The sequence below is a fragment of the Muscardinus avellanarius genome, assembly GCF_963383645.1.
Source record: "Muscardinus avellanarius genome assembly, chromosome: 21".
Lineage (NCBI taxonomy): Eukaryota > Metazoa > Chordata > Mammalia > Rodentia > Gliridae > Muscardinus > Muscardinus avellanarius.
In genome coordinates, this window is record NC_137807.1 from 235,940 (window position 1) to 255,744 (window position 19,805).

Below are 19,805 nucleotides of genomic sequence, written 5' to 3' on the forward strand. Positions count from 1 at the left end.
GTCGGGGCTTAGTGTTCTGGGCTTCCTGTTGGACCCCTCCCCCAGTAGAAAACCTGTCACCAGTTATGACAGCGTCAGTGAAAAAGAGGGGCGTGCCCACTGCCAGCCCCAGCGCCGTGGGACCGTCTCGGACCGAGGCAGGAGCTCGTGGCGTCTGGCCCTGAGGACAAGAACCACACCTTCGAGGGAGGAGGAAGCCAGACAGAAGGCGCAGGCCCTTCAGCAGGCCCGGCAGGGCACGTCCAGCTGGAGAGCAGCTGGCCCTTAAATCTCTGCACTCAAGGGCAGCGCATACATCCACAAGTCCACGGTTCTGCTGTGGTCCCGGCGCCTGGAGGCCTGGGTCCCTCGCTGACTCAGAGAGGCGTGTACTGGTTGTCTACGGCCCGCGGGTGGCCCCGCGAGGCTGAGTCCATCTCATAGTCTGAGTCCCGGGCAGGCCCCGCAGGCTCGGGCTCCAGGCGGCGCAGGCTGTCGGCCAGCTCCTCGGGTGAAGGCACCAGGTGGAAGATCTGCTCCGGGGGGGAGGCTCGGCCCCGCGGACAGCTAGAGCCGTCGAGGTGCGGGAGGCCCAGCTCTGACTCCCAGCAAGGGAGGGAGAACGGGAAGAGGACAGCGTGGCCGGAGCCTAGGATCAATGACCGAGAAGCCATGCGGTCAGCCTCTACCCGAGGGCACCCCCACGGCGCCCGTGCAGCCGCCCAGGGTCTTGGGTCCCACCTGACGGCTCGGAGACGACCACCACGTAGCTGGAGAGCCGCACGTCGCCGGCGGCGCCGCACTCGAGCGGGATGGGCGAGCGCTGGAAGTGGCGCAGCATGTCCACCACGGAGGGGAAGTGCAGGTGCTGCACGCGGCACTGGCCCCGCTCCGTGAGTGCCAGGCGCAGGTGCTGCGGGACAGAAGGCAGGCTCGCACGGGCCCCGCCGGCCCGGGTGCCGGGAGCTGGGCAGTCCCCGCCAGTACCTTGGCTCTGCCCTGGAAGTTGAAGGTGAGCACGTACTCCCCACGCCGGGACTCGCTCTGCCGCACCAGGAACACGCCGTGGGCGTCCGGGCCCTGCACCTGTACCAGCTGGGCTGCCTGCACTCTGGAGATGGGGCCGTGGAACCAGGGGTAGCAGGACAGGAAGTGGTCTGTTTTCTGGCAGATGGGGTCCGGCAGCCCCCCGGGTGACGCGCCTGGCATGGAGGAGCAGTTAGCGGTGGTCCTGTGTGCCAGCGCCCCGAGGACGGCCTGCCCACTCACCTTGGTCTAAGGAATCCGCACTGCCCTGTGGGGAGCTGGACATGCTGGGCCCTGGGGCGGGGGGGGCCTGCAGCTCTGCGTCGGTGCTCTCCAGCCTGCCAGGGAAGAGGCGGGTGAGGGCCTGCCTTAGGCATCGAGGCGGGCCATCCCGGGTGTGCAGGCGAGCCAGGGGCTCACCCTCTGCCTGCACTCTCCTGGAGCTCCGCCAGCCACGAGTTCAGCTGCTGCTCGTCTCCCACTTCAAAGAGGATGTCCGTCCGCTCCTCCACCTGGTGAAGAAGGGGGCAGTTGAGGGGGTCTGAGGAGCGTGCTGCCCGAGCGCGGAGGCCCGTGGCTCACCTTGAGCACAAAGGTGTAGAGGTTGTCGGGCATCTCCAGGCGTGTGCATCTCCGGACCTCTTGGATGCTGGAGCAGGCCGTTTGGAGCTTGGGCTTTGAGCTCTAGGAGAAGAGGACAGGGGCTGGAGGCCTCTCCCCTCCCAGGCCTCACCTTTTGCTACTCCCTTGTGTTTCTGTTGCCCGTGGCCAGCAGTGCTTTTTTTTCCTTTGGTACTAGGGACTAAACCTAGGGGTATTCTTCCTCTGAGCTACACATGCAGCCTTTTTTGGGACAAGAGTCTCACTAAAAAGTCCAGGCTGACGTCAAACATGCCTCGGCCTCCTGCGTTGCTGGGAGACACCTGTGCTGGCTGAGGGCTGCCCTCCCCTGGGCCCACACACTCCAGTTTTGACGTCCTGCCTGCTGAGTGGCTGCTCACCCTTGTCCTCACACCAAACCTGCTAGCACAGCTCCACAAGTCATAGGTAGCCGCAGAGCTGCTATATATAAGGGGCGGTCCTGGCTGGCCCTGGCAGGGGCTGAGGCACCCTCCAGCCCAGGACCAGCTTCTTGGGGGCGCGTCCCGGCGGGGGGGGGGGCTCTCTGCCCTCCACTTCCTCTTGTGGTAAGGCTGAGAGGTTGTCTCTCCAGGGGCTGAAGTACAGAGCAGTGAGGTGAAAGTACACTGGCTTCCCCTCCCTGCAGCACGGGTGGGGCAGGGCCTCTGCGGCAGAAGGGTGTGGGGTGGAAGCCAGGCCCAAAGGCAGGTCCCTGCTGCCCGGTCACATCTGTGACCCCAGCCCGCGGGAGGGTGGCGAGTGTGAGGCCAGCCTGGCAACATAGGGAGATCCGCTCATGAGATAAAGGGCTAGCGCTGAGGCTCCATAGTACCGTCCCCTGGGTTCAAGTCCTTGTCCACACAGACCAGGAGTCCTAAGTCCGCTCTAAACCACACACTTCTGGAACTTTGCATACCCCACCCCTGTGGAGAGGCTGGCAGGAACTGGGGCAGAGGGCGGACTAGCCAAGCTGGGGTCTCCTGGTTGCTGGTGCAAGAGCAGGGTTTACTGAGCGCTCATGTTCCTGGGAAGGGAAGGAGACAAGTCACACAGCTTGCCATCCCAGCACCCACCAGGGCTGGCGGAGCTTGGGCACGGGCCCCACACCAGCCTCATTTCCTGTCTGCGCCCTGCCCCGCGGCTCTGCCCCATCACTGGAGGAAGTGGGCCTGGCCTGGAGCATCCGGGATGCTGGTCTTCCTTTCCTTTCTGCTCAGGTCTCGGTGCCACCTCTGCTGTGGGAGGAAGCGCTGGGCAGGCAGGTGGGGAGAGGATTCCCCGCCACACCACTTGCCTCTGGGGAGACCCAGGGTCCCTACAGGAGCGCAGCCTATCTGGTCCAGATACCAGGAACAACAAGGGGGCCTCAGGTTGCCCCTCACCTACACGCCCTCTGCCTGCCTTGAAGGCTAAGCCTGAGCTGGGTCATGGTGGTGTATGTCTGTAATCTCAGTACTTGGGAGGCTAAGACAGGATTATTGCAAGTTCAAAGCCAGCCTCAGAAACAGGGTAAAGGGGGTACAGCGTGGAGGTAGAAGGGTCCTGGGTTCTACCCTCAGTACCATAGGTCAATAAACGGTTAGGGGTGTAACTCAGAAGGCCCCGAGTTCAATCCCCTGCCCCCAGTAAAGGGAAAGCCTGGTCCGCAAGTAGCTATTGCTGACCCACCTCTTGGGGGTGGGATTGGTGATCAGAGCGGCTGCACCGCTTCAGGCAGCTGTGAGAGGTCGGCCCCCCACGCCCTGCAGCGCCCCTTCTGGGAGCACCTTGCCCGGCCCCTGCTTGCAGCCTGCTGACCCCTTAGTGGGGAACTTGGGAAGAGCTGCGGGCAGGTGGGCGGGTGGTCCTTCGGTCCTGGCTGACCAGTGGTGAGGCTGTCACTAACTGGAGACTGCATCAGGAGATGTTCTACCTCCAAGCTACACACCCCAGGCTATGAGAGTCTCACTGCTTCTGAGGCTGTCCTCACCCCCGGGGCCCTCCTGCCTCAGCCTCCCGAGCACTGGGATGAAACGGGGTCTTGCTAAGTTGTGGAGGCTGGTTTGAACCTGCAGCCGTCCTTTCTCGGCCTCACGTGCTGGGATTACAGGGCTGCGCCACCGCGACCAGCTCAGGGATGGCATTTCTGCAGCTACCTCACCCCTGGACCTTGCAGCTCTGACCTCCGCAGGTATCTGGGTGGCAAGGGTGAGCCAGCGCTGCTGAAAGGCCTCCCCGGCACCGCCAGAAAACGTCCTGAGCACCCTGCTCTCCCCTCCGTTACCCCTTTTGTAACACGCTCTGAACTAAAACACACGCGCCTACCCACCCTGCCTAGGGTGGTGGGAAATGAGGGGCCTCGGTGCCCCAGCGGGCAGGGACACCGCAGGAAGGCCCCGAGCTTCGAAGTAAGAGCGCCCCGTCCTGGATTTGCCAGAGCTTTCCAGAGACAAAACATCTTTAAAAAGAGCACTCTGCACGCTGCGCCCCCGGCCCACGCCCACCCTGGGGCAGGGCCACCTGCTGTGCTTCCGCCTGGCAGGGAGATCCAGGGGACTTGCCGCCACTGAGGCACGGGCCTGACGGCTGGGTGTGCCCAGGGACCCTGGGACACTTGCAGGGCAGGCTGCTGGCCACACCACCACCTCAGGAGGCTGGAAGGAGGCCAGCGTCTGGCCCGCGGGGTGGCCTCTACCTGGCAGCGGTGACCAGTGACGGCCTGGGGCCGCAGCCTCGCTGGCTCTCCTGAGCTTGTGAGTTTGGGTGACAGTGCTGACTGGAGCCTCGCTTTCTTTTCAGTGACTTGGGGACAAGCACCCAGGCCCTGCTGACTCGGGAAAGCCCGTCACAGATGGCCGAGTCCCCGCCCCATCCCAGGGCCTGGAATGGCTGCTGCCCGATGAATGAACATTGTTACAGGAAATAATCTAGTCTGACTGGTAGACATAAAAAAGCCAACAAACCTAAAAAATAAAATGACCTGCCCTGTTCCATAAAAAGGTTTGAGTCAGATTATAGTGGCAGCCAGGGAGAGCTGGGAGACATCTGCTGAAACAGACCGGAGCCCCACTCTGCACCGTGGCCGCTGAGCTTCCTGGCAGCCGAGGCAGAGGGCTCTCCGAGGGGACGGCTATCTGTGCCGCAGAGTAGCCCATCGAGCCCACGCGTTCCGTCCGTCAGACAGTCCGTCCTCTTCCGCAGACCTGGGCCCATCCCGAGGTAAGAAGGGATCAGGGAAGGAGGGCCTCATCTTAGACCACTGCTTGGGCCTGGCTCCTTCCGGCCGTCCTGGGTGGACAGCGCCTGGGAAGGCCACCCAGTGCTCTGCTCGGAGGCCTCCCGCAGCAGCCTTGTCGCTAGCAGACAGACCCGCGTCATTGGTGCACGGGATCCACAGGCCTCAGGCGCCCAAGAGGTATGGGGGAGGGCGAGGCCCAGCCTGCCAGGGTGCGAGGGAACCCCACCATGGGGTGGGGAGTCACCTGAGCCCCAGACTCCGCTGCTTGCCGCCCCCAGCTGCGGCCCTTTGGGAGCATGGCCACCCGACTCCAACCATCCCAACGGGCCTTTCGTTTGCCAGGCATGCCCTCGCTGGGCCCCGACCAGCCGAGGAGGGGACAGGGGGTGTGTGTGGCCCTGCCCCGGCAGCACATGGAGGGCCCTTGCTGCAGGCAGGATGTGGAAACCACAGCAGGGCACCTGCCTCGGCCCTCTGCGCTCCATCCTCAGACAGACCCGGCAGGCACCCCTCTGCTCAGCTCCACCTGCCCCGCACCCGCGGGCCTCCTGGCGCCCCTCCCCCCACGGTGAGGCAGCAGGGAAGGGCAGAGCTGACCCACACTTGCCCTTCTGGAGTCGCCCCATGCACCAGCCTGGCATGAGCGCCAGGCCGGGCAGTCACCCACAGCACCGAGCGGCCCGACAGCAGTGGGCCTGGGCTGGTTGGAGCCGGGTGCTGAGCAAGCGCCCCCACCCCGGGCCCCATGTCAGAGAGCCTGACAACGGGGCGCAGCGCCTGGCTCGCACGTGCACAGCCCATGGGGGCTGGACCCATGCTTGGGACGGCCGTGGCTTGAGAGTGGGGACCCCCAGGCTCTTCCCTTCGGTTTCCTGTGGCACCACAGCCACAACCAGCGGAGGGCCTCGCCTGCTCCTCACAGCCCTGCAGGACCCTTGCTCCCGCCGTGACGGGCCTGGCCAGCAGCGTCTCCACACTCCCCAGCTGGGCCGCGCAGTGGCAGGTGGAGACAGTGGTTAGGAGAGGGCTGCATGGCGCACAGCAGGAGGGGGGACTCCCCCAGCCCCGATGCCTTCGAGGAATGATGATTCAAAAGAAGAGGTGAAGGCGAGGCTGCGGCAGGGGCTTGGGGAGGGGGCTCCAGCTCCAACCCCGTGGAGCCCCAGCGTATGCGCGAGGCCTAGACACTAAGTTATGAAGGGCCTAAGTAGCCGAGGCTGCCCGCAAACTGCCATCCTACTGTCTCAGCCTCCCAAACGCTGGGATTACAAGCATGCCTCAACACGCCCGGCTTGCAAAACACCTTTTTTCCCTTCTTTTTTGTGGGTCTGGGGATGGAACCCGGGGCATCCGACCTCCGAGCGACACCCCCCTGCCCAGCAAGTGGGGCTGCTCCGTGTGCGCAGGGGCAGGTGGGCACTGCCTGGGCCACACGGCCCCTCGGGCTGGAGGCCAGAAAGAGTGGGCTCTCCTACTTATGCACCAGCCCAGCCTGGCGCCACGACACGGGGCTCCCAGCTCCCTTCCATCCCCAGCATGGCCTCGGGCGGATGGGAGATGGCTTCATCACCCACCGTTTCTGTGGGAGGAGAACCCTGGCGTTTCCAGGCAGTGCCTATCATATGGGAAACAGTCGAACCCAAAAGGACAGGCCCAGGACCAGGGGACGGCCAGCTCAGTGGGCAGGAGTGGGGCTGGCAGGCTGCGCCCCGAGGCCGCCCACCGCTTCCTGCCTCCGAGCGGAAACCCGCCAGGCCCCAGCGCGGACGTCCCTTTCTTTCTGCCTCCTCTTTCCCACAGGCAGGGCGGGGCCCTGGGAACAGGCTCAGGGGCCCTCAGGGCCACCCCCCCTCGCAGAGCCCGGGCCCACGGGGCACCGAGGGGGCAGGGACACAGGCGGGCAGGCTGGGCACAGAGGCACACTGCTGGACCGAGAGCCCCAAGGACCTTCCTCCTGGGAGTCCTGGGGCCCTGTGCGAGGTGGCACTTGGGCTGACCTGAGCCCTCGAAGCCCCGCCCTGCCCTCCACCTGGCCAAGACACTGGACATCAAAGGCCACTGAGTCCTCAGCCCACAACCCACGCCGCAGGTACCCAGACAGTGGCTGCAGGAGCCTTTGCTGGGCCAAGGGCCCTGGCTGGACCGCACTGGGGACAGCGGCGGCAGCATCTCCGAGGGCCAGGGCCAGTCTCGGCCTCTCAGCTCAGGGGGTCCCAGCCCCTGGGGACACCACTGAGGCCAGAGAATGTATGACTTCACCACCGGCCTCCTGTGCTGGGGAAACCGTCACAGATGTCTCCTCCGACCCTGCAGCGGTGGTGCGTGGCGGAGCCTCCCTCGCGGGCCTGCTGCCAAGGTCCTGCTTCATGCCAGCCCACTGAGAGCCCGAGGGGGCAGCGCCATGCCGGCCTTGTGGCTGGTGGAGGTGGCGGCAGGGCCTCTAACCCTCGCAGCTCTTGAGCTCCACGGCCCTTCCCACGCAGAGCAGCTGGCCTCCTGGGTGGCATCCGACTTAATGGCAGCCACCAAAGCCAGCAAGCAGGGCCCTGAGGAATTTAACGGGGCCACCACCAGCGCTGCCCAGAGCAGGCAGCCGAGAGCTCCTCCCAGCGGGAAAAATGCTGGTGCCCCCCCAAGCCCGCAGCGGCTGGGAGCGGGGAGGGGCATACAGTCATTCCCGCTGGTCTGCACGCAAGCCCAGGCCGCCTGGATCTGACGGCTGGTCCCCAGCTGGCCTACTGTGGTGTCGCACAGGCCAGAGCAGGCACTGGGCCAGCACTCGCCTTCATACCGCGAGACGTTCCCTGAACTATGAGAAAAGTTTCACCTGCGCCTGCCTTTCCCCAAGAGCGAGCGGCTGCACCTCTGCCTGTGCGCCCGCACCTGCCCGCTCGGGGCTCCGCCCGCGCTCTCTCCTGCCTGGGACTCAGGGCTCAGTCCATTCTCGCCCCTGAAGACTCTCTACAAGTCGGGGGCGGTGACGCACACCTGCAATCCCAGCGCTTGGCAGGCTGAGACAAGAAGATCCCCGTTCTAAACCAGCCTCAGCACCTTAGTAAGACCCTGCTTCCCAATAAAAACAAAATAGGGCTTAGGATGTAGGTCAGAGGTAGAATGCCCCTGGTTCCATCCCCAGCACCAAAAAAAAAAAAAAAAAAGGACTCCACGGAACGCTGGCAGTGTGGTGCTGGCATGAGGATGGACACGCAGGCCACGGGGACAGAAGCATCTCCCCACAGAGAAACCCGCCTCCAGGAAGGAGGGGCAACTCGGTCCAGGAGAAGACAAGGCCCGGCCTCACACCTCCACGATGGAGGCCCAGCCAAGCTTCTGGTGGGTAGGGCGCTGAGCCCTGTGCAGGACGCAGCAGCGCTGAAACCCAAGACTTCTGCTGGCGGTCCCCGCGGACAAAGGAGAAGGCCCCAACATGAAAGCTCCTACAAGAGGGAGGGCAGCGGCGGGCTTGTCACCCCAGCGCTTGCGAGTGGGCGGCCAGCCCCGACTCTGAGCGAGGCCCTCTGCGGCCCTCTGCAGCCCCGAGAGCTGCTTCCAAGTGGAGACTGAGACTGAAACACTGGGCTGGGGGCGGAGCTCAGGGCCGACGGGCCTGGGTTCCATCCCAGGACTGCAGAAATAAAGCCGAGCCCACGCGCACGGCAGGCACGAGGGGCGGAGGGAGCAGTACTCGGCGAGGACCAGGACCAGGGCGAGCCCCGACGCCCCGGGCCACACGCCTTGGAGCAGCGCGGTTCCACGCAGAGGGGGCGCCTGGCCTCGGCGCACACGGGGCTCTGGCCAGCCTCGCCTCGGTCCCCAGGGGCGGACCCCGCAGGGGCGCCCACCTCGCCGGCCCCCTGGGAGGGGCAGCACTGCCTGCCGGGGCGCAGGCCGGCAGGTCCCCAGGACACGGGGACCCTGTGCCCCGACTGCGCCGCGGGAAGGGGCCGGGGCGCCCCCGAGGGGAGGGGCCGGAGGGCCCCCGAGGGGAGGGGCCGGAGCGCCCCCGAGGGGAAGGGTTGGGGCGCCCCCGAGGGGAGGGGCCGGGGCGCCCCCGAGGGGAGGGGCCGGAGGGCCCCCGAGGGGAGGGGCCGGGGCGCCCCCGAGGGGAAGGGTTGGGGCGCCCCCGAGGGGAGGGGCCGGGGCGCCCCCGAGGGGAGGGGCCGGAGGGCCCCCGAGGGGAGGGGCCGGAGCGCCCCCGAGGGGAAGGGTTGGGGCGCCCCCGAGGGGAGGGGCCGGGACGCCCCCGAGGGGAGGGGCCGGAGCGCCCCCGAGGGGAGGGGCCGGGGCGCCCCCGAGGGGAGGGGCCGGGACGCCCCGAGGGGAGGGGCCGGGACGCCCCCGAGGGGAGGGGCCGGGACGCCCCGAGGGGAGGGGCCGGGGCGCCCCCGCGCAGGAGGAAAGCCAGCCGTGGGCGGGCGGCGGGGCGCTGGGGCCCGAGGCGCCCGTCCGCGCCGTCCGCCGGGTCCGGGTCCGGGGTCCGGGGTCCGCCCCCGCCCGCCCGCGCTCACCTTGGGCGGGTCGAAGAGCTCCAGCAGGCGCTCGGGGCCGGCGCGGCGCAGCGCCAGGCGCGCCCTCCGCCAGCGCGCCGCGCCGTCCATGTCGTCGGCCAGGCTGTAGCGCAGCGCCGCCTCCTTGAGCGGCTCGGGCCGGCGGCGCAGCAGCTGGCGCAGGCCGCGGCGCGGGGCGCGGGGCGGGCGCGGCGGGCGCGGGCCGGCCTCCTCGGGGCGCGCCTTGGGCCGCGCCGCCGCCCGCGCCTCGCGGTAGTCGCGCCCGGGCGCCGCGCGCACCTCGCGGCAGAAGTGGCGCTGGAAGAGCTCGGCGAAGTGGCGCGACACCAGCTCGGCGCGCTGCGGCGCCTGCTGCGGGTGCGCGCGCGCGAAGGCCCAGTACTGGCCGGCCAGCTCCCGCGCCGCCGCCGCCGCGTGCCGCTCGCAGAACTCGCTCCAGCCGCTCATGCTGCGGGGGGGGCCGCCGGGCTGCAAGAGAGGGGCGCGGTGAGGGCGCGCCGGGGCCAGGACGCGGCCCGCCGCACCTCCAGAACCCTGCCGCGCCCCCCGGGCTGGGCAGGGGATGCGGCCCGCGGGGCAGGATCAGCACTTACTTATTTAGTGGGGGGGGAGGGGTGCTGGAGGCGGGACCCGGGGGCGTCCTAGCTGGCAACTACACCCCGCCTTAATTACTATGATTTTCATTACTATTAAACAATCTTCAAACATGGCCTCGCTCAGTTGCGGAGGCTGACGGCGATCCTCCCGTCTCAGCCTCCCAAGCACTGGGACTACAGGCCTGCGCCACCACGCCCGGTTAAAATCGACTCTAGGTCCAGCATCCCGCCTTCTACTGTGCCAGAGAAAGGCAGAGCCGGGGCAGTTTCCCGCTGGACGTTTCCAGAGCAGCGTTCATAATGGGTAAAAAGCGGATACAACCCGAGTACCCGACCCGTCAGAAATAAATGGTGAGAGTCTGTGCCAAGGGCTGCCACAGCACGGCACCTGGAAAGGATGGAGGATGCAGCCTGCCACCGCCTGGAGAGCCCAGGGCCACGCTGAGCAGAGGCTCAGCCCCAGACAGAAACACGCAACCACACCGCACTTGTACACTTCTAACCGGAGGGTGTCCTGAGCAGCCTGACCCCTGCGGAAGAGCAGGACCGGGGCATACGGGGTGGGGGGCAAGGAAGGATATTAGCGCTTCTCTCTCGCGAGACCCTATTTCAAAATAAAACGGGCTGGGGATGTAACTCAGAGGTGGAATACCCCTGGGTTCAATCTCTTCAATCCCCAGTACTAGGGGAAAAAAAAAAAAGGCCTAAGAACCTGGAGAAGTGGAGTGAGGGCCGCCGCTGTTACCCTGACCTGCAAATTTATTCTGTGGTCAGATGTCTGCACTCAGGGCACTACCACTGAGCTACACCCCCAGCCCATTTTTAGTTTTGAGGCGGGGTCTCGCTAAATTGCCCAGGCTGGCCTCGAACCTGCCATCCTCCCAAGTGCTGGGATTCCAGGCGGGCAGCACCATGCCTGGCTTATTATCCTTTTTTTTTTTTTCATTTTTCATTTTGGTACTGGGGACTGAACCCAGGGGCATCCTGCCTCCACGGTACACCCCAAGCACTATTTTTATTTGAAAACAAGGCCTTGCTAGGGTGATGAGACTTATTATCCTTTTTAAATAGTACAAGAGTGTATTGATATCTATATAATAAACATAAGACAGGTAAAAAGGAGTGAACCAATGACTGACTCGGGGAAGGCGCCTCCAGCTTGCTGGGGGTCCCTCAGCTCCCACAGAGGCCTAGAGGCCCCGAGCCCGCTGTCCTCGGTGCTGAACCCACAGAGCTCCGCAGCCGCCGCCTCCGGGCCCTTCAGGGTGGAAGCCAGGAAAGGCCTTCAGGGCAGGGGCGGTGGGCGGGCCGCCCAGCCTCCTCATGCGCTCACCCTTGGGTCTGCTGTGTGCCAGGTTCCCTGCTGGGCCCCGGCGACGCGACAGTGGACTAGACAGGCAAACCCTTGCTTTCTGGGCCCCCGCTGCCCAGGGCCCGGTATCACCGGGCAGCTCTGACCCTGCCCAGCCCTCTCTGACTCAGGCCCTCTTCTGCCAGGCAGCCGCCACCTCGTAGGAGTCGCGGGGAGGGGCTCGAGGCGGAGAGCTGAGCCCCGAAGGGGGTTCTTCCTGCCACCCCGCCCGTGGGCACCTCCTCACACAACCCCACAAGGCGCTGTGACCTGCCGCGGAGGGCAGCAGGGCGCTGCTCCAGGAGGGTGCCCGCACGCAGGAGGCACTCTGCGCCATCACGCGGCAGCTGGGTGCTTGCATTCGCAGCCCCCTCCCCACCTGCTCGGGGCCTCCTTGTTTCTTGCTTGGTTCTTGTTCCCAGCGCGCCCGCCGAGGGAGAGGGCAGCCAGCTTAGTGATGTCCCTTTGCCTGGACACGGCCCCTGCCCACTGCTGTCCACTAGAGGGCCCCACTGGCCAGGCCGGCACCACCCCCAGCACCGCCCTACACCACACACTGCTTTGGGGCGTTTTGTTTCATTTTGTGGTGCTGAGGGGGCGTTCTACCTCTCAGCTAAGGTCCTAGCCTGATTTTAATTATTTTTATTATTTTTTGGTACTAGCAATTGAACACAGGGGCATTCTACTTTTGCACTAGATCCACAGGTTTCTTTTTTTCTTTTTTCTGCAGTATTGGGGATAGTCCCAGGGACAGTGTACCTCCAAGCTACACCCCCAGCCCTAATTTTTAGTCATTTATTTATTGTAGGTCTGGGGATGGAGCCCAGGGGCATTTGACCTCCACACCTGGCTTTGTTTTTCATTTTGAAACAGGGTCTAAGTTGCTGGAGAGCCTCGCTATATTTTATTAGGAAACAAGGGTCTCACTGCGTTGCTAAGAGCCTCACTAAGTAGCTGAGGCTGGCTTCCAATCTGCGCAATCCTCCTGTCTCAGCCTCCCAACTGGGGATACACGTGTGAACCACCATGTCTGGCTCCTATTTATTTATTTATTTATTTATTTGCGGTACTGGGGGTGGAACCCAGGGGCATTCTACCTCCAAGCGACACTCCCAGCCCTTTTTTTTTTTTTTTTTTTGCGGGTCTGGGGATGGAACCCAGGGGCATTTGACCTCCGAGCTACACCCCTGCCCTATTTTTTATTCTTTATTTTGAAACAAGGTCTCACTAAGTTGCAGAGGGCCTCACTAAGTAGCTGAGGCTGTCCACAAACCACAATCATCCAGGCTCAGCCTCCCAAATGCTGGGATTACAAGTGTGTGCCACCATGCCCAGCTCCTATTTTATTTTATTTATTTATTTATTACTATTTGTGTGTGTGTGTGTGTGTGTGTGTGTGTGTGTGTGTGTGGTACTGGGGTTCCTGGAAGCCCTTCTACCTCCAGGCTACACTCCCAGACCCATATTTACATTTTTATTTGGAAACAGGGTCTCCTAAGCCAGCCCGCGTGGCTGGCTTTGAACCTGCGCGATCCTCCTGTCTCTGCCTCTCAAGCGCGGGGATTACGAGCGTGCGCCACCACACCCGGCATTCCTATTTTATTTTTGAAACTAGGTTTATGAGTCCCACTACTTGCTGAAGCTGTCCTTAAACCTGGGATCCTCCTGTCTCAGTTCCCAACTACTGGGATTACAAGCTTGTGCCACCACACCACCACGTCTGGCTTGAGCTCATGTCTGTCTTTTCTTTCTTTCTTTCTTTCTTTCTTTCTTTCTTTCTTTCTTTCTTTCTTTCTGTGCATCACTAGGGATGGAACCCAGGGACATTCTACCTCCAAGCCACACACCCCCAGCCCTATGTTTTATTCTTTCTTTTGAAACAGGGTCTCACTGAGTTGCAGAGGGCCTCACTAAGTAGCTGAGGCTGTCCGCGAACCGCGATCCTCCTGTCTCCACCTCCTGAGTGCTGGGATGACAAGCGTGCCCGCGGCTGGCTGAGCTCATGTTCTGATGTCCAGAGTTGATGTGCGTATGTCATGAGGGTTCTAACCCATCAGTGGACAAGCCCATCGCGATGGATTTACAGGCTGGCCACCGGGCTGGTGGTGAGGATGGAGAAGGCGGTTCTCTGGGTGTGGCCTAGGGCCTGCGGGCGTGTCTCTGAATCCCTCGCTGCTGCCTCGTGTGCTCCGCTCTCTCCCTCTGGCTTCCCACCACACCTTGAGATCCAAAACACTGACAGCAAATACATCTCCCTTCCGCTAGGTTGCGTGGTCAGTCGTTTTGGATGACAGCAGTAAAGATGTCAAGAGACATCCCTCCAGGGTTGGACAGGGCAGGCGGGCACTGAGACGTCTCTGGAGTTGTGTCCAACTCCACAGACGCCGGGGACTCAGAGGCATCCCAGTGACGCTGGGCAGCCAACAGCCTGGGTGCATGTGCCTCAGCGCCCGTGCTGGGCGAGCTTCTGTGGGCTGCTGTTTCTTTCCAGCCCGGCTGAGCGCTCTCGGAGCCGCTGCCTGGGGGGGCTCGGCGTGGGGCGTGGGGCTGCGTTTCAGTGCTGTGGTTAGAGTAGACAGGCCTGCCGAGACTGCCTTGAGCCTCTGGGCCCGGCTGGGCAGGGGGTGTCCTGGAAGAACAAAAGGACTTCTCAGGGAGAGGGGGCTGCTCGGGCAGCTCCAGGCAGGAAATGGGCGGCCGGGCTGACTGCCCGGGCCAGCCAGGGGGCCGGGCCACAGGAAGGTCCGCTCCTGTCCCTGGCCGGGGAAGAAGTGTCGAGTGCTTTGCTGAGAGCCAGCAACAGATGAAGATGAAGACTTGGGTGGGATCGTGACGGCTGAGGCTGGGGGCTGAGGAGCTCTGGCAGGAAGCAATGGCTAATCATCACGGGTGGGGTAGGCTGGGGGCAGTCCCGAAGCTTAGACCAACATAGGGATTGGGAGGTAGAAGCTTTGGGCCACTGCTATCTGTCCTGGCCTCTGGGGCTTCTGGGAGCCTGGGCAGCAGAAAGACAAACCACCTTTTTTGTGTGTGCATGGGTTACTGGGGATTGAACCAAGGGGCATTCTACCTCTGAGCTATACCCTAGCCCTACTTTATTTTATTTTCATGGTACTAGGGATTGAATCTAGAGACATTCTACTTCTAAGCTGCACCCCAGTCTATTTTATTTTTATTTTTGTGGTACTAGGGATTGAACCCAGAGGCATTCTACCTCTAGGCTACATCTCCAGCCTTTTTTTTTTTTTTGCCGTACTGGGGATGGAACCCAGGGGCATTCTACCTCTAAGCTATACTCCCAACCCGATTTTTTATTCTTTATTTTGAAACCGGGTCTCACCAAGTTGCAAAGGGCCTCACTAAGTAGCTGAGGTTGTCCGCGAACCGCGATCCTCCGGGCTCAGCCTCCCAAATGCTGGGATTACAAGCATATACCACCATGCCCGGCTTTCCAGCCTTATTTTACTTTTATTTGGAAACAGGGTCTCGCTAGGTTGATGAGTCCATTGCTGAGGCTGTCCTTGAACCTGTGATCCTCCTCCTGTCTCAGCCTCCCAAGTACTGAGATTACAAACGTGCACCACCTTGCCCAGCTTTTATTTTTATTTTGAAACAGGGTGTCATGAGATTGTTAAGAGTCTTACTCTTTGCTGAGGCTGTCAAACCTATGATCCTCCTATCTCAGCCTCCCAAGTACTGGGATTATAAGCATGCGCCACCACGCCTGGTGACAAACCACCTCTGGCATGCAGGGGCCAGTGCAGGGGCCTGTGCCCTGGCTCAGTTAGGCTTCTGGGGCAGGGAGTTCCTGGATATAGGCGTGTCCGGGGTTTCTCCAAATCCCACAGCCCAGTAAGGCCCAGAATGATACAGAAGCAGACTCAGCCTGCTCATCCTGGCACCCCACTCCCTGCCCCTGACGGGGATGAGTCTGCACCTCAGGGCCCCGAGTGCCTACAGGGGCTGCCACGGAGTCCCCGTGCAGGCTCATCCACACCCTGCGAGCCTGCTATGCCAGGGAGAGCGGCAGGATCCCGTCAACTCTGAGCTGGGGGCCTCCAGCCCATGACCAGAGACAGGGGCTCAGCAGCTTCTCCCCACCCCTTCAGCCTGGAGAGGAAGACATCTAGGGAACACAATACGCGTCCCCTTTAATGACCGCACCCCAGAGGCTGAGAAAGCTGTGCCCACCTGTGGGACGCACCCGCCAGGCTTAGGAGACTGCTTCAACTGCGAGGTCACAAAGAGTCGGTTCCAAGCTGTAATCCCAGGATTTGGGAGACAGACAGGACAAGCACAGGTTCGAGGCAAGCCTCAGGAACTTAGTGAGGCCTTCACAGCCTAGTGAGAACCTATCTCAAAATTAAAAAAAAAAATAGGGCTGAGGGCATAGCTCAGAGGTGGAATGCCTCTGGGTTTTATCCCCAGTACTACCAAAAATAAAAAGTACTACCAGTGCTAACCAGGTGCAGTGGCACAAGCCCATAATGGACTTGGAAGGCTGAGGCAGGAGGATCACATGATCCCCAGCATTGCAAAAAAAAAAAAAAAAAAAAAAAAAGGCCAGCCAGAGAGGCCCCAGCTCACGCACAGAAGTTGGGCAGGAAGCTCATCCTCAGGGGACACCTCCTCCCTGGAGGCCTCCAGGCTCCCTCCCACCCACCCACAGCACCCGCTGCCCAAGGAGACTAACTAAGGAGATTCCAGCAGAGACCTCACAGAAAGCAAGGGGCGAGGCTCCCGGCCCCAGAGCGGAGGCGTGCTGCCCTCCAGCGCTGGCCGCCGGCCCTCTCTAGGGTCACCTAGTGCCCGGCCACGTTTATCAGGGCAACACAGTCTGCCAGAGCAGGAAATGTCCTCTGGCTTCCTCTGCCACCCCTCCCCCAACACCCAGCCGCCCCAGAGAGGCTCAGAGGAGGGAAAGCAAGGGGGCGGTGTCCCCAGCCCACCCCCACCCATCCCCATCTCAGTGCTGCAGGGCACCGCGGGGGCCCTCTCCCTCTCTGCCCTCTGGGCTCCTCCTGGAGAGGGCCAGAGGCTTGAAGCCCCAGGGGATAGAGCCCATGCCACAGGCCTCCCGTGCCCACCTCCCCGCTGACAGATGACAATCTAGCCCCCAGCACCCCCTGTGACTCAGGCCTGCTAACTGGGCACAGACTTCCTCCCTCGCAGGGCTCCCTGGGGACGCATGTCCTGGGCAGCAGCCGCCTGCCCTGTAGCCCTGGGCGGGGGGTGGGGGGGGACATCCGGGCGGGCCCCCAGGGGCTCAGGCCTGCAGCCTGGCCAGGCCGACCCCTGACAGGGTAGCGTGGGAGGGAAAATCTCTCTCCCAGCCATCTGCTCAGCCTCGGGGGTTTCCGGTGGGGCAGGGCTGCTCCCTGGGGAAGTGTCCTTGCGCCCACTGCAGGCAAGGACTCCCAATCAGCGGTGACCAGAGGAACCCCAGAACCTGAACCCGAGGCACGGCTGCCCAGGCAAGAGCCCAGGATCCACTGCCCGGCCCCAGACTGACCCAGTCCCTAAAGCCAGGAGGCTGGGCGCAGGGCTCCTGGTCCAGTCAGGCCTCACTCCCAGTGACCTCCCGGGCCGCTTCTTTGGGGGGGGGGCAGAGTCCTCAGGGGGCTCGTGTGCAGTGCAGGGCCCAGGGGTCTGGCCGGGAGTGCATCTGGCATGGGCCCTGGACTCTCTGCAGCCCCCTCCAGATGGAAGTGGCTTCCTGCCCCGCAGGCCAAGATGCTCGACAGGGCCCCCCACCCCCGGGACCGGTTTCCTGGGTAACCCGGCAACAGGGGGCCGGCTGGGCCGCTCTTGGGCACTTAGAGCAGTACCTTGCACCTATTGGGCGCTAACAGCATGCGGCACCGAGCATGCTCCTCTCTGCACGGCAGCTGGCAGGTAGACCCAAGGTCACAGAGCCAGGGCAGTCACGACCAGCAGTGCAAGTCGTCCTTCCCGAGAGGGGCAGGTCCCAGCAGGCCGGGGAGCCTGCCCAAGGCTTCAGAGCTAGAAGCTGGCACGGCCTGCATCTGGCCCCAAGCCCCACCACTGCTACGGGGCCAAGCGGGACCGTAACCGGAAGCTTCTCGTGGTAATAATAACCTCTCCTGTTCATTGAGTGCCAGGCCCAAGCTCCAAATACCTAAACTTAATTTCCTCAGAGAAGTTACGGGACTCACCCAAGGGCTCACAGCCACGGGAGGACCTCAAGAAGACGGCAAAATGGAGGCAGAGGTGCATAAATTGGGCCCTGAAGACCTTTTCAGCGAAGGGAGTAGTCTGGGCCCAGACTGGAGGCGTCTGCTGCCAGGTCCCTGGGGCCCCCTTCATTGAGCCCCTCGTGGCTGGGGGGGCTCCCCGCCTCCCTTTGGCAGGGACAGGTGGCCCTGGGCCTGACGGTGAGGAGGTCCCTCCAGCTCTGCCCCCGAGCCTTGAGGAAGCTGTGGCCAGAGCTGGAGAACGTCCTCAGGCCCCGCAGGCTGAGGCTGCGGCCCAGGCTGCGCCACACCTGGGCGGCTCTCCCTCAAAGTTCTGCTTCTGGAGGAGGAAGCTTAAGCCCGGGTTGAGGCTTGGGGGTGAAGGGATAAGGAAGAAAACCAGGCAGAGCCCACCTCCCCAGCAAAGAAGACAGAGCTTATCGCTATGACTCCTCCCCACCAAGCCCCTCCAAATATTCTCTTTTTTTTGGTACCGGGACATGAACCCCCGGGGATTCTGCCTCTGAGCTACGTAGCCATCCCTACTTTAATTTCAAAACAGTCTCACTACGTTGAGAGCCTCACTGCTCTCCTCCAAATATTCATGGCTCTGATGACCCTACAAAGTATATCTGGGCCAGGCTTGGTGGCGCACGCCTGTCACCCCAGTACTTACTTGGGAGACTGAGATAGGAGGATAGCGGGTTCGAGGACAGCCTCAGCAGGTAGTAAGACTCTCGTTAACCTAGCGAGACCCTCTTTCAAAATAAAAATAAAAATAGGGCTGGGAGTGTAGGATGGAGGTAGAATGCCTATGTGGTCAATTCCTAGTGTCACGAAAAAGAAAGAAAGGAAGGAGAGAAAGAAAGAAAGAAAACCGGCAGACCTAACCTCCTCAACAAAGACAAGGCCCATCACTATGACTCCTCCTCCTCCTGACATAGCCCCTGCAAATATTCTGCGGGTTCATTCATTCATGGTTCTGGTGAGCCTAAGAAGTAGGGCGTGGGCCAGGGTGGTGGTAATCTCAGTACTCAGGAGGCTGAGACAGGAAGACCGCGAGTTTAAGACCAGCCCTAGCAACTTAGCAAGACTCAGCGACTCTGCAAGACTCCATTTCAAAACAAAAATAAAACAGGCTGATCGAACACCCCGGGTTCAATCCCCAGCACCGCTGCCACAAAAAAAAGTAGGTCTGTAATGCACCCATTTGACAGATGAGAAGACCGAGGCCAGCAGGCGAGCGAGGCCTCCCAGCCAGGAAGTGCTACGGCATCATTCTGCTCAGGGCTTCCAAATCCTCCCTGGCTCAGGAAAGCCGGCAGTGCCCTGGAGGTGCTGGAGGGAACTGACAGAGGAGCGTTTCCCACCCAGAAACAATAACACTGATGATAAGAATACCACCCGACGCCCTGTGATTGAGCCCCTGTTCCTGCCACACGGTACAGCAAACCTGTTATTACCCCACTTGTCAGAGAGGAAAACTGCGGTGGAAGAGGTGGAGGGAGTCTGGGAGCTCAGCCGGGCCCCTGACGGCCCTCAGACCCCGCTGCTGCTACTTCAGGCTACCCCTCCCTGGCTGGCCGTAGTAGCAATGTATACCCCCCTTGGCTCAGGGTTTTCCCTCCCAGAGGGGGGCTGTGGGAACAGGCTCAGCAAAGTGTACTAAAACCCTCCGATTTCCCCAGCGAGCCCTGGCCTCTGGCCCCGAGCCCAGCCCGCCCAGGGTGCCTCTTCCCCCACTGGGGCTGGGTCCCCAGCCCCGCAAGTCCCCTCTGGGGACCTCCAAAGCCATTCACACTCTGGCCACCAGGTCAGTGACTGAAAATCCAGGAACAACTTGCGCCTATGTCCCTGGAGACGCCGTGCCCACGGTGCCGGCAATACTGTCAACCGGAGGCAGGCAGCAGGGGACACCTGTTTCTCGGGCCCAGATCTCAGCCTTTGGGTCACCAAAGCTGGACTATGGCCCCGCAGATGTCACCCGGCCAGGCCCCTCTGTTCCGAAGCCCCCTACTCGCCACGCAATTTCACTTCCTGCGGGAGGCCCAGCCTGGCTCTGCCCCTCCCTGGAGGCCCCCAGCTGCGAGCAGTGACCTCTCCATCTACATCACTGTGGCCCCGGGAATGGGGAAGAGAAACTGGAGAATGAGGAAACTCAATAAAAAAAAAGAGGGGGACAGGCAAGGAGAACCCCCTCCCCAGTTCCTCAAATGCAGTCCTTCCTCTGAAAATAAATCCCTGGCCAGAGGGAAGGGAGGGAGGGGATTTCTGCACCAGACGTTAAAGGCCCTAAAATACTCTCCCAGGTAG

The 19,805-nt window shown here is 62.4% G+C and overlaps 1 protein-coding gene across 1 annotated transcript; it reads right to left on the minus strand.

The window, feature by feature from the left end:
* Nucleotides 1-356: 356 nt before the first annotated feature.
* Nucleotides 357-11,635, minus strand: SH2B3 (SH2B adaptor protein 3; the record flags this gene model as incomplete). The annotated part of the gene is made up of 10 exons (XM_080717570.1): nucleotides 357-628; nucleotides 721-892; nucleotides 967-1,181; nucleotides 1,249-1,343; nucleotides 1,426-1,517; nucleotides 1,588-1,689; nucleotides 9,352-9,819; nucleotides 10,426-10,477; nucleotides 11,087-11,205; nucleotides 11,546-11,635. The coding sequence occupies 10 exons, from the start codon at nucleotides 11,633-11,635 to the stop codon at nucleotides 357-359; spliced, it is 1,677 nt and encodes a 558-aa protein (XP_080573696.1).
* Between the last annotated feature and the right edge of the window lie 8,170 nt (nucleotides 11,636-19,805).